At 40.1% G+C, this 13,608-nt stretch overlaps 1 protein-coding gene across 8 annotated transcripts in view; it reads right to left on the minus strand.

The window, feature by feature from the left end:
- FBXO38 (F-box protein 38) overlaps nucleotides 1-13,256 on the minus strand; it is a 54,537-nt gene extending 41,281 nt beyond the window's left edge. For 5 of the 8 annotated variants that reach the window (XM_032337397.1, XM_032337396.1, XM_032337392.1 and 2 more), the window contains exons 1-3: nucleotides 13,160-13,256; nucleotides 4,741-4,931; nucleotides 818-951 (exon numbers count right to left, since the gene is read on the minus strand). In XM_032337397.1, coding sequence (XP_032193288.1) covers nucleotides 818-951; nucleotides 4,741-4,868 — 262 coding nt within the window. In that variant the 5' untranslated portion in view covers nucleotides 4,869-4,931; nucleotides 13,160-13,256. Of the gene's footprint in view, nucleotides 1-817; nucleotides 952-4,329; nucleotides 4,418-4,740; nucleotides 4,932-6,351; nucleotides 6,393-13,159 lie in introns of those variants that run through there. The other 3 variants (XM_032337390.1, XM_032337391.1, XM_032337393.1) reach the window with 3 other exon arrangements.
- Nucleotides 13,257-13,608: the final 352 nt, after the last annotated feature.

Below are 13,608 nucleotides of genomic sequence, written 5' to 3' on the forward strand. Positions count from 1 at the left end.
CAAACTGTAAAAATATTCCACTACTGCAGAGAGTCTATCCGGTTCCACTTCACTTCTGCCAAGGTTCCTCCCCCCCACCACCACCCTTATCCCATTTTCAAAATATCAGGATCTGCATAATGCTGATAAAATGTCTAAACAAGACATTCAAAATTGGTATACAACAATAACTAGAAGTTTCTAGTTAACAAATTGGTGTTAGCTAAAAACAAGCCTTGACTGGCCCTTCATTTTAATTCTTCCCTTTCAGGTGTATTCTGTTTAACGAAGTCATCAACATTCTTTTCTGGTCTCTTTACCTGAGATCCACTTGTGTGCTTAGGCTACTAACTCTGAATTCTTCGTCTACAAGACCAATGCCTTATTTGAGAATCTCTTAAGACCCTGTAAAGCCTTCCAAAAGTGCTAAAGAAATGAAAGTGCCAGAAATGCAATTTCTGTGGCTTGCTAGGGCAGCTTTACACAAATTGATTAATATCTGTTTAATTAGAGGATGCCATTAAGGGTTACAGGGAACCTATGAAAACCTACATCATGGAACAAAGGCCACTTTGTCTAATATAATAAATGTATGTTAAGTTCTCCAGTGCTACATGTGTGGAACGGGCTGACATAGCCCCTTAAGGAACAAAACCAGTAAAGCCTCAGGCAAAACACATTTTCTTGACCCAAATGAACCTAACTAATTTAGATAAATTCTGCCTCCCTACCTACAAGGTGACTTATATTGCCTATCTTAAGACAAGTAACATTTGGTGGGAATATTATGAGGTTCCAGTAGGACTCCAGGGTACCTTAACAGGCTAGATCCACTTACCACTCGGCATGTATTCCCACCACCGCCCTGCACAGAGATCCACAACCCTCACCACTCTCAGATATAGGGTCACTGCTTCTTTTAGCTTCCTGGAGAGACATTCCATACACATGATATCCTGCAGAGGGAGGTACCTTTGTGAGAGAAAGAAACTCATATTTATCAAGTGGTAAGTACTTCCTCTCACCAACAGGTTACTTTTTGTCCTTCATCCATTCTCCTATGCCTTGAATGAAATAAGACCTTAAGAATATTTGCAGGGTTTTAAGATTAACATGCACATAAAGCTTTTCACTAAAAACAGATGAGTCAGCAAATACTCAAGCATCCAAATAAATACTGAGTTCTCTCCATAAGATATTTGCTAAAACCTGCTTTTCTCCTTTTAAGCTTTTACAAACAAAGAAAATCTCGAGGGGGAAAAAAAAAAAAGGAAGGAAAAGGATCTCAGCGAATTTCAAGGCCTGATGATAAGGGAACCTGAGAAAGAGAGAACTAATCAGTTTAAACACGGCCAATATAATTTTATAGCTTTTACAGAAACCATTTCCTGTAGTAGCAAAAAAAATTCCTTTCTGCTCCCTCAACACACCCAGAAACTCTATCTTCTCCATCAACATACATGTATCCCAAGTTTATAGTATATAATTTTTTCCCTAGATCTTTTTACCGTTTAGATCACACACGAGTATTGCACAAGCATTAAATGAAAACATCTCATTTCAACTATAATTTCCTCTTTTCCAACTCTCCATTAACTCTTCCTTCTTGAAACTTTTCAACTAACCTGTACTTTTGTTGTTTCCAATAAAAGCAATGTATTTTGAAAGATCAGAAAATCTCACCTCTCTCTCTCTTCCTGAACACCCCTCCATACACAACTAAATTAAAAAAAAAAAAAAAAGAGTAAAAACTACCCTTGACAAAGCTTGTATTATATCACAGACACTGTACTACAGTCACTATTTCACAACTTGACCAAGTAGGTGGTTCTTTATTTGCCCTCCCCCAATCCATTTTCTTTCTTTCTTTCTCTGCTAGGCTGTGTTCCCTACCCTTCCCGCTATTGGGTGGTTTAGGCCAACACATACCATGGGCAAAGGCTTTCTGCTATTCCTAGTCTCCTAGGTGAATTCTTTAGCACTCCTTATTAGCTCCCTTAACCCCAACTAAACCTCTATAAATAGTCCCTTCATTAAATGATCTTCAAATTCCAGTCAAGTGTAAATAACTTGTTTCCTGCTAGAACACTCACTGACATAGCAGGTGCTATTAAAGTGGTGAAATCAGCTCAAAAAAGTTAACCTGCAGAAAATCAACAGCTAGAAAGAGGAAGGAAGAGCAAGGATGTCAACATGGTTAGGTCTGACTCTAATTCCTAAAAACTAAGCTAATTCTAAAAGAAAAGTCCAAGTATGCCTGCTGAGCATTTCTGCTCCATGTTTGCTACCTCTGGCACTCTCTCTTCCCCTTCAAACTATTTAAAGAGAATAAAATAAAATATAATTTTCTACAAAAAAAAGTATTATTGCTAACTTAATTTACAGTCTCCATATCTCAGATGTAAGTAGGATAATTTCCAGAAATTGTAAACATTTTATAAACAACGAAAAACAGTCAATTTGTTTTCAACTTATACACTGAAGTATTTTTTCCTCAAATCACTGATTGTTATCCAAAGTATATGCCTGAGTAAATATACTCCCTCTAAATCCAAACAGATCAGTAGTCTCACAAAGATGATCTTACATCATATTTGCCCTGAGAAAAAGAAATGTATTTTTTCTTCAAAGACAAATAATCAAAGAGTTGTAGGCATTTCAAATACATTTTTAAAAAGATGTGACACTAGATTCCACTCCTTCCATTTGAATGTTCTGCTTAAACTGCAAAATATTATCATATCCACTCTCAACTTAAAATATTGTCCAATTTGTTTATAATATGCCTTCTTATTATTCAAATACCTAACATACATCCCTAGGAACAATTTTACATATGGTTTCTTCCCCGATTTTAACAGCTTTATTGTTTAATTCATTGATGCATTTAGGATTTGGTATCAGATATGGAAGGTAGGAACATGCTTTTTTTACTTTCTCCAAGTGATTCCTGGGTTATGGCATCATCACTGATTAATCCACTCAGCTTTTCCTCATTGATGTGAATACCATCAAAACCAGATCCCGACATAAGTTTGAATCCCCATATGGGGCTTAATTTGGAAACGGTTTTACCCAGCTATCTGCTTAACGTCTCCAGTACCAAATCTTCAACTGTTGTATTGTAGGGACAATTGTTGTATGGTAGGGTTAGACTCCTTTTCTAAAGAAACTTTCTGAAAAGTTTTCAGACATTTTTCCACCAAATGAACTTCAGTATCATTTTGTTATGTTAAAAAAATTCTGTTATTTTGGACTTCCTATTCCCAGACAGAACTGAACTATGCCAAAACTATGCTATGTCACACAACAACGAAGTGTAGATGATAAAGACTAAAATACTAAAGAAGATAAATCCAAATTTATGTTAGAAAAGAGAAATAAAATGTCTGTGGTTCCCTAAAGTAGCTCTGCTATCCCTACTTTCAAATTTCCTAGGATGCCCAAGTGGTTCAGTTGGTTAAGTGTCTGCCTATGGCTCAAGTCATGATCTCAGGGTCCTGGAATTGAGTTCCGCATCAAGCTCCCTGCTCAGTAGGGAGTCTACTTCTCCCTCTCTCTCTCTGCCCCTCTCCCTGCTTGTGCTTACTCTTTCTCTCTCTCTCTCAAATAAATATTTTAAAAAATAAAATTTCTTTTTCTGCAAATATTCAGTAGTTTTAAAAAATTCAGAACACTTCTATAAACTTCATAAATGGAAATTTCCCCTAGGTAAATAAAATAGTGGAAAATCCAAATGCTTGGAAAAGTTCATTGCAATTGTATAAGAGAAAAACTGGAAAACAATCCAGACATCAGACTACAAGAGAAGAGTTATTCTGTCATAGTGACTTAGTTATGTCCCAATTATTGTGACATAGTTAATTATTGTGTCATAGTGAGCACAGAGTGACATAGTGCTCATTATGAAGACCATATAGCAATATGAACAAAGGCAGAACGGGATCAAAACTACCAACAGTCCACAAGCATTTATGCTATGCAGTGTACTGAGTGCTTCAAAAGCATTATCTCACTGAATCTTAACATCTTTATTGATCCCTGGTCCAAGGCAAGTAAATGAAAGACTCGTGATTTAAACTCAGGTCTCCAACTCCAGAGCCAAAGTGTATTAGGGTTGTTTATTTAAATGGATAATGACTGAAAGAAGAAAGCAGGGGAAACTGGAAGTGACAGGTTTTTGGGGTTTTTTGTTTTGATTTCTTTGACTTTTGTTTATAATGAAGTCTGGACAAAACTGTAATTTAAAAAAAGATTTTGGAAAAAATTTACTATAAAACAACTTAATGTGTGCACTGCATACAGTAACGATGGGTATTATTTCATGAAACTTTGATTCCAATCACTTACATATATGTGCGTATGAAGAAAATGTTTCTCACTGTGGGTTGTAGTCAAAAAAGTCAGAAACACTGCCTTATGTTGTACACACATGGTACTGTAATAACAAAAGTCAACAAATCAGTCACTATGAATTTCGAGAAGCCTGAGATGTTAATGTAGAAAATGGCTATACAATAGAACTTATTGCAACCAAAGTAGTATTCTCTATCTTCACTGTGTAAGCTGTCCTACACAGCAGCCACAAGACATACAGGCTAGTGTAACTGAGGAACTGGACTGATTTTTAAGTTAATTTCACTTCTATTTCAGTGCCATAGGTAGCTAGTGACTACCATGCTAGACAGAACACTCCTAGAATTTGTTCCTACTTACACATGCTAGGGGGCGGGGGTAAAAGTCAATCAAACAAAATCTTACCTAAAAATATGGCAAAGCACTTCATGTGAAAGTTGATTCATATAGTCCTTTGTTTCATCAGGTAATGCTTCCTCAACGATTTCATTATTCATGAGACATGTTTTAACACTTTTCTTTCGTGGACCCATTGCTGTGTTAGCTCCAGTATCAAAGAACAAATCTTCCCTCTTGATAACTTGAATTCAAAGCACCTGAAAGCAAGCAGAGTAGAGAAGATGAAAGCGCACCAACTCCAGACTCAGAAATGATCCCAAAAACCTAGTTTGTAAAATGATGTTTATTTTATAAAAGAGAAAGAAAGATACAGACTACATTCAAATTAATAAAAACATTATACAAAATGCACAGAATATCTTTTTCTGAAAAGCAGTAGAGAATATAAAAATGCATTATTTAGAATGAGCAGAAAAATAAAAATAAAAAATAAATAAAATGGAAGGACTCAGGAGTTCTGGATTCTATTTTGTACTGTTGCTTCTTAATAATCCACTCAACTTTCCCAAGCATGAATTTCTTCACCTGTAAGGTAAAATAGTTAAACTAGGTTAACAAAACCCCTTCCAGTTCTGGGATCTCCTGATTCTAGAACTGCCCCTCACACAGAAGGCAGAAGAGGAATATTGGGTTCTAGTTCTGGATCTGCCAAACTACTTTTATGAACTTGAGTCATCTTTTAATTCTTCATTTTCCCACCTATAAAGTGAAGGAATTAGACATTATCAGTGGGTCCGAGGTCCCTTTATAAATCTGATAAAATATACAGACCTTTTGCTCAAAAACTAATTACTTATGTACAACTTCAGATGGAGAATAAAATCACCCTTTTCCCTCTCCTGTAAACATTAAGGAGCGAAGGTTAACTCACTTTTGTGTCAAATGTATGTATATTTTGTCTGTTTTTAGAATAAGCTTTGGTGACAAAGGAAGAGAAGGGAGGAGGGAGAAAAAGGAATGGATGGAGGGTGAAGGAGAATTCAAGTCAGATGAGCAAGCACCCAGACGGCTTTGTTTTGTTTTATTTTATTGGTCAGCTTAAGAGGGAACCATGTAAAAGCAGTGTCCTCTAAGTAGCATGGTCAACTATCACCGGTAAAATTCTCCAAAATGCTTTGGACTCAAACTCAGAGAACTCTAGATGAGAGCTTAAATTGCATCATGCTGCTGTGATGCAGGCAAGTACAGTTCCAAATCAGTGCTTCTCTAGAAGAGTACTGGCTCCATGTCATGGACCACCTTTTCCTTTTTCCTAATTATAATCCTTTACTATTGAAACTTTCTAAAACGGACTTTTTATTTTCCTACAAAGTGGACTCAATAAAACTTAACCTTGTCTTGATGACCTCGGGACATCAATATGAATATCCATTATATTCTATGATACCTCTCCTCAGGAACTACAGAAGTCTGCGGAGTTCTTGGGAATTCTTTGCATCACCAATAAATGGGAACAAACTGCATGACTAAGTGAATCCTCCGATTTCCTGTGCCTGTGTGTGTTTTGGTCTCTTCCCTCACTGACAGGTCACTTGTAATTTCTCACAGGTGGCAGCATGCTCGCTTCTCCCTGCGTTCCACACACGCACACATGCACAGACATACCCCTATACCTACCTCTAAGCCCCCCTCGAATTTGTTGTCTCTTCAGCCACAGCCTAGGAAACCAAAGAAATACCTTTACACAACTGTGTGCGGATTAGGATCAACAAGCACCCAGCAGTACAGACCTAAGCGATTCTGCAGAAAGTAGGTGCGTGAGCTACCTTGCACTGAATTTGTGACCTCTCTTTTGCCTTCTCAAAAGCTTATATGTTGTCCATCCCATTTTGGTTAACAGACCTTGGGAGAAATAAATGTTTGTACTCAGAACACCCCACAAAAACAGTTACAAATATACTCCTCTGTTCCTATCACTACCTACCTTTTCCTATTAACTGCTCTCTCCCCAGCAAAATCAATCTTTCCATCTTACAATGGCTCCCAAAACTGCTCTAAAGTTATTTTGACTTCCTCATCATGAAATCCAATATACCCTCTTCAAGGCTCCCCTACCTGACCCATTTGTAGTATGGGCACTGTTAACCACTCTTTCTTTGAAACGCTCACATCATGCGACCTCCAAATTGATATTCTCTTGGTCCTCTTCGTTCCTCTATGAGCACTCCTCAGTCTCTTTTACCAATTCACCCTAGAATTCTCTTCTGCCTGAGACAACTATATCCACTCTGTATTCCACTACTGCTACTACAAATATACTTAAAAAAAAAAAAAAAAGAAAAGAAAAGAAAAAAAAATCCACTTCTGGCTCCTATCTCTCAGGAGTTCTGACACTTACTTCCTCTCAGAAACCTTCATCTCAGTACTTTGAACATCCTTCCAAAGTATATACAAACTGAACTCTCCACAACCACCCCCCCAAAACACATTCACAGACAGACAGACAGACAGACACACCCCTACTTTCCCTACTCTAGTTTACCAGATGCCCAAAACAGAAACTGTGAAATCAGCCTCAATATTCTGGGATCTCTCACTTTTCAGGCCCTTGATCGGCTATTCTTACCAATCTTACCACAATACTGCTCTTGCATCCCCTTCCTCAGGCTTTCAGGTCTCTATCAACCTTCACCTGGATGACAATGGCTTCCTCGGTGATTTCCCTAGAGCCTGGAACAAAGCCTACCGCACAATAGGCCGACAATAAGTAATTTGCTGAATAAATAAATGCTTACCACACCATACTCCACACTGAAACCAGAATTATGTTTTTAAACCATTCCTCTGATTGCACATTAAGTGAAAAAAGCAAAATGTAGGTCATTCAAAAGCATTACCTCATTTGCATTAGAGAAAAAGGACAAATATGCTGGTGTCTGTATGGGACGTTTCTGGAAAGGTCCACAACAAAATATCAACAGTGGCTACCTCTGGGGAGAACAGAGGTTTAGTAAAGTAACAAAGATTACTTTTCCTATTCTTCTCCCTTATTTGAACATTTAGATTTGTTTTGCATATTATACCCCTTAAAAAACAAACAAAAAACAAATCAGCCCAAAAGGAATTCTAGTTTCCACAGGATAAAATCTTTCTAATTTCATTCATGGCACCTTCCCAATCTCATCTTTCAATCCTTAATTACTTGTTCTTCAGGACACTCACTCCTGACCCACCAGTAACCTTAGTTCCCCCAAATATTGATCTTTCATTCCTAATAAGCTATTAACTCCGACTAGAATGTCCTTTCCTTCCCTTTTTTGCCTAAAACAGCATTAATCTGTTATCAAAATCTAGTTTAAATGTTAAGTCCTCTGTGAAAACTTCTCCCCTCTTTTGAGCTCCCTGTTGAGACTGAACATGTGCTTCTCCTATAGAAACTTGTATAGTATTTTTTTGGCCATTTTCAGCCAGGAAAAGGGAAGAAATCTCAGTCTCCTGCCTCTAGGTGAAAACAAGTCTTTGCTCATAATAAATCCTCAAATATCTGATGTATGAACATCCATCAGTCTTTCCATTATTCCAGAGGCATCCAGTAGCTTCGGGCTGCTAGGGACCATTGCCCTCTGAGTTTCCTCCACAATCTCAATAACAAGCTTGTAACCTAGCAAAATGCAACCAGATTTTAATCCAATCAGGAAACACAGAACAAACAGCTACCGGCACCTACAAATGCCTCAACAAGACTATTATTAACCAGTTTTGACCAATCCAACCACGGATGAATTCTCCAGCTTATCATATTTTTAGCACATGCTTCACTTTTAAGAATCTTGACAGCTCTCGCCTTTCAGGAATAGGATGTTTCCGACTTTTCATCCTGTAAGTAAAAATCTTTCCTAGCCTTTCTCCCTTCTTTTTCTTCACCAAATCTATATCACTATTTATACCCTCATCTTCTGATTCTGCCTTTTGCTGTTTCTTATTATTTTGCAAGCTGTGATTTTGTGGGAATCAGATTTAATGCCTCAGTGTACAACCGACACTTGAATTTTTAAACCAAATAGACTGCACCTTAAATATCATTGGTTTATAAATGTTCACTTGTTTAGGACTCAGAAGTACTTACAGATATGACTTTATAGAACATTATGCAGAGATAGGGTCCCTAGCGAGCCTACAAAAATCTATTTAACTTACAGTATGCATTAACACTAACTGTCGAAGGGCCTAAATTAGCAGCATTTTTTTAGGTGAAATTATACATAGATTTTCTGTATGCCTAGAATTGAAGACTTATTTATGTAGCTACCTATTCGGCAGCGAGTGGAGTAGTGACTCCCCTGCGGGAAGCCTCTGGGGGACACGTGGAGATGAAGGCCAGGGTAAAAGATAAGATCTCCATCCCACATGTAGGGGTTTAACAAGTCAGGACCCAGAGTCAGGGGAAAGCCATCAGTCCTCTCCAAGTAGGTGTCCTGGAAATATCCAGGAGTTAAAAAATCTTCCTTGTTAGAGAATTCATCTATTTGCCCTTACCACCATTCAAACTCCATAAAGGACAACAAAATTATTTCAGCTAAAGCTGGCTTCATCTTCATTGAGGTGGCTATGCTGAGAGTAACAAAGGCCTGGCAACTCTGTGTGAAAAGAAAATAGTGCGCAAAATGAGCTAAATCCATATGGTGATGCTGCCTCTCTTGTCTGTGCACTCTCTCTCTTAACTGCTTTTCTTTTAGTGGGATAAAGGACAAAAGCAAGTGAGAACAGAAAAATAGCCTTCTGTATCTTGGTTTCTTCCTACCCCTATAGCCCACATATCACCATTTGCCACTTGAGAAACTCATAAAAGGAGGGAAGGTGCAAAGCAGCAGTAGCTTAGAAGGGAAAGGGCTAAGAAGGAAAAATCAACAGCAGGTGAAGATGAAACACTGAAGCAGATCTAGCAGAGGAGTCACAGAGGGTAAGAGAGAGGTGAGTACAAATACATGATGAATCTATTTTGCAGCACGAGGTGTCATTTCTAGGGCCAGCCAAGTTCTGGAGACTCAGACTCCAAATCTCAAAGAAATGTCATTTTGACAGAAGTGTAGAATCCCACAATGTAAAAAACTGAAGGGGCCCTCAGAGGCTACTCAGTCACACAGTTCTTAATTTTTTTGTGGGTCACAAACCCATCTGAGGCTATGGTAAAAGCTGCACATCTTCTTCCCAAGAGGAAAATAAAATATACTCATGCACTATGAATTTCATACACAATTTCAGGGGCTTCACAGACACATCAAAGTTCATCCAGAGGTCCTTAAGACCAGCTCCCTCAATTTTCAGATGGACAAACAGAACCAGAGAGGATAAGTCACTTGCCCAAGGGCATGTATTAAGTGTCTTCAAACTTCTCAGCATACATTACACACCCTATCATCAAGTCAGGCTCTGCACCTCAATTGTCCCTCTGCATTCCAGAGCTATTCCCCAGTGCTCTGAGATGGGCTTCTGGATGCTCTGACAGAATTGCTGCTGGCCACACCCTGCTTCACAAATTAGGGTTTGTGGTCCATCTAATTTAGGGTCCCACACCACAGCTTTTAGCAGTCCTGGGTATCCTGGTGGCTGTCTGTTTGGCAGACCTTAGCCACTGGAAGCACCTTCATTGTCCGGGTGGTGCAAGTACATTCTAAGTAGTAACCTGAGTTATCTGTGTGTATTCTTCAAGCCAGGGTGTCCTTCCACAATACAATTTCTCTTAGGTGTGGTCTCTTCTCCTTCCAAATGGCCAGTCAAATCTCCTCTTTTCCCAAACAGAACTATACTATCCTCTATTAATTCAGTTCATTCTGTTTGCCCCCAAATTTATCCCCATCTATTTTAATCCCTAACCCTTAAGGCTATCTCCACTTCTTGCAAGGGAGGCCTAACATTTCCTTGCAATATCAAGTTCTTTTCCTTTTAATCCTCTATTTCCACTGTAAAGGTTTTAGTACCTACTATTCACAATTCTGACAATTGGTGATATCTACAAAAATCCTGTATGAGTTCACTCCTTCACTCCCTAAAGGTCTCATCTAAAAATCTTCCTATACCTCTACCATCTTGTCAACATTCTCCACCATCCCTGACTTATTCTATTAATTAATCCTGTCCTCAGACCACATCAGGCTTTCCCAAGCACGTTTGTCTCTTATTAACACACTTTACAAAGAAGAGATAAACTAACTTACAACTAACCAGAAAACTTTGGGATCTCCTGTCCGATAGAATTTTCATAATTCTGAACCAATTTCTCATTCTGTATCCAATTAATAACAATTCTATGGAGAAACTCCTCCTTTTCTTGATAGCTGTTATCTGCTCATACATTATCTACCCTATCATTTACTGCCTACTAAGTGCCAGGTGTTGAAAAGTCTGTCTTCCCATGAAACTTACTTAGAATGCAGGTAGACTCTAACACCAGTTTCTTATAACTCAGTCATTTCCATTACTATAATCTAAATTATCTTTCATTACCCTCACCAAAAATACCCCTCTCCCATTTAAAACTTCCCAATATCTTCAATCATCCATCTGGTCGAGGGCTTTCCTGCCCCTCAGGTTCTAATGCCTTTCTTTAGTTTCTATTGGCTTCAGCTTGCTCATATCAAAATAATCTTGCATGTCACTTAATCTGACCTAACATCATAGATCCTAACATCACAGAACTTCCATGTCTACTACCTAGGATAGCCTCTCTTGCCTAAAGAGGTGCCACACCACATCCATCAAACTGCTCAAATAAAAAAAAACATAGAATTCTAGTGCCAAAAGGATCTAGAAATCATCCAGTCCAACCCCTCACCTTCCAGATAAGGAAACGTGAGACTCAAAGAGGTAAGCTGGTTTGTCCAAAGACACAAAGTCAGAAAGTACAAGGGCTGAAGCAAGGTCTTAAACTCCAGTGCAAGACCAATTTTATTTTACTACGTTACTTCGCCTTACTGAAAAGTCGTTTTTCCTTTTTTTCTTATTCTATGCCTTGGTATCTTTTTCACTGAAGTGTGTACCTGCAAGCACACATTCATTTAAACAAACACACGCAAGGGGTGCCTGGTTGGCTCAATTGATAGAGCATATGGCTCCTGACCTCCGGGTTCGAAGGCTGAACCCCATGCTAGGTGTAGATTATTTTAAAATAAAATCTTAAGAAATAAATAAACACACACACACACACACACACACACACACACACGTGCGCACACAAGTCCATATTCATTACCCTAAGAGAACATAAGAAATCACAGCATTGTAAATTTTAAAAGGAGGAAAGAACCCTTAGGGTCACCTAAACCAGTAACTGTCAGAAATTAAAAATTACAAGCACAGATTTTTCAGTCTATAGGACTACACAATATGTAGCTTTCCACATCCCACCTCTTCTCTCTCCCAGAATATCCTGGTCTTATAAAGCCATTATTTTTTTCTTCAGTTGTGCTGAGCGTATGGGAAAGAGGATTAAGAATCAGGGTCCTAATCCAATGCGCTCATTTGCCAGCTGAGAAATCTCAAGTCCAGAGAGTGCAAAGGAATTTGCCCAAAGTAACAGCAAGTTAAAAGCAGCTTTAAGACAAAAAACAAGCTCTCCCATTCTTCCCCCAGGAGTGTTTTCACACTGCTGGTCTAGATTTATAAAACGAAGTCGTCAGGACAGAGCTTCTCCCTGCACAAGAACCTTCCTAAGTACCCAGTTTGCCCTTGGCCAGTTTGGTGCCTGGAAAGAAACACGGTAGACATCTCTTATCGGTCAACTCCTGGCTACCCAGGAGGCAGGGAAAACAAGCTTTTCAGGTCTGTCTCTAAGGCTCCTTTAAAAGGAGCTGAGTGAGACCCCGAACTTCAGAGATGGGAGATGCATCAGAGGCTACTAACACTTTCATTTTACAGATAAGCCAACTGCGCTACAGAGAGGGTAACGCACCTGGGCAAGGTCACACAGGGAGTCGGTGGCGAGGTAAAACTAGAACTTGAGGCTCCTGATACCAGAGCTGGCCGCCTCTCAAAAAAATGTACTCATTGCGTCTTGCTCAGAGACATCCCTCGGTACACTGACTACAGGTCTTAACTTACTGGCTTTATCACTGACAACGTAAAAATCGTAAAATTCGTGACACTCGGGGTGGGAGGGTGTCCCATAAATTGCCCAGGCCAACCCCCTACCCCGCCCCCATCCTGAGGAAACCCGAGACCCAAAGAGGGTTCTGTATGTTAGACTCTTCGGCCAGCTCTGGACAAGGTAAGCAAACCCCGCAACCAGGGCCTACAAGGCCAAGACCCACAAACCCAATCCTTGCTCTCCCGGGAGCTCTAGGCCTGAAAGGAGTCCGAGACCGAGAGCCCAGGCGGTCGGGAGTTCGGGAGCCCCGGAGATCCCACCCGGCTGCCTCCTCCCCGCCGCCCACACGCCCCGCTCTGGGGCCTGCTGCAGGTCCCCGGGCCCATTCCGCCGCCGCCTCACCTACGCCGGCCCTCCGTCTGTTATTGTGGTTGAGAGGGAGGGAGAAACGCGACCGACACTTCCCGCGGCCCCCACCGCCTCGGCGCTTCCGCTTCCGCCGCAGCTCGGGCATTTCCGGAGGGTTGCCTTCCGGGGCTGGGCTCGTTCCATGTGTCCATGTTGGGTGTGGGATGCTGTGGTCGTCTCATGGCAGCCATGTTGAGCGTGGCTGTGTGTGGGTAGATGGAGCCCGTCCAAGTTTCCGTGACTGAATCGCTGCGCCGGAAGTGCCCAGCGTCTGAGGCTGGGGCGGCAGTCACTTTTCTGTGGTTTGCGTCTCACTTTACTGCTGTCGGGGGCGTTGGGTAAGCTTTTGGACCTTGCGTTTGGCGTTTGCAAACTGCGTTCCAGTAGGGATTTTTCCAGAATTCGTTTAGCTAAAAAAAGAAAATCGCCCTTCTCTATTTTGG

The sequence above is a fragment of the Mustela erminea genome, chromosome 3 (assembly GCF_009829155.1).
Source record: "Mustela erminea isolate mMusErm1 chromosome 3, mMusErm1.Pri, whole genome shotgun sequence".
NCBI lineage: Eukaryota > Metazoa > Chordata > Mammalia > Carnivora > Mustelidae > Mustela > Mustela erminea.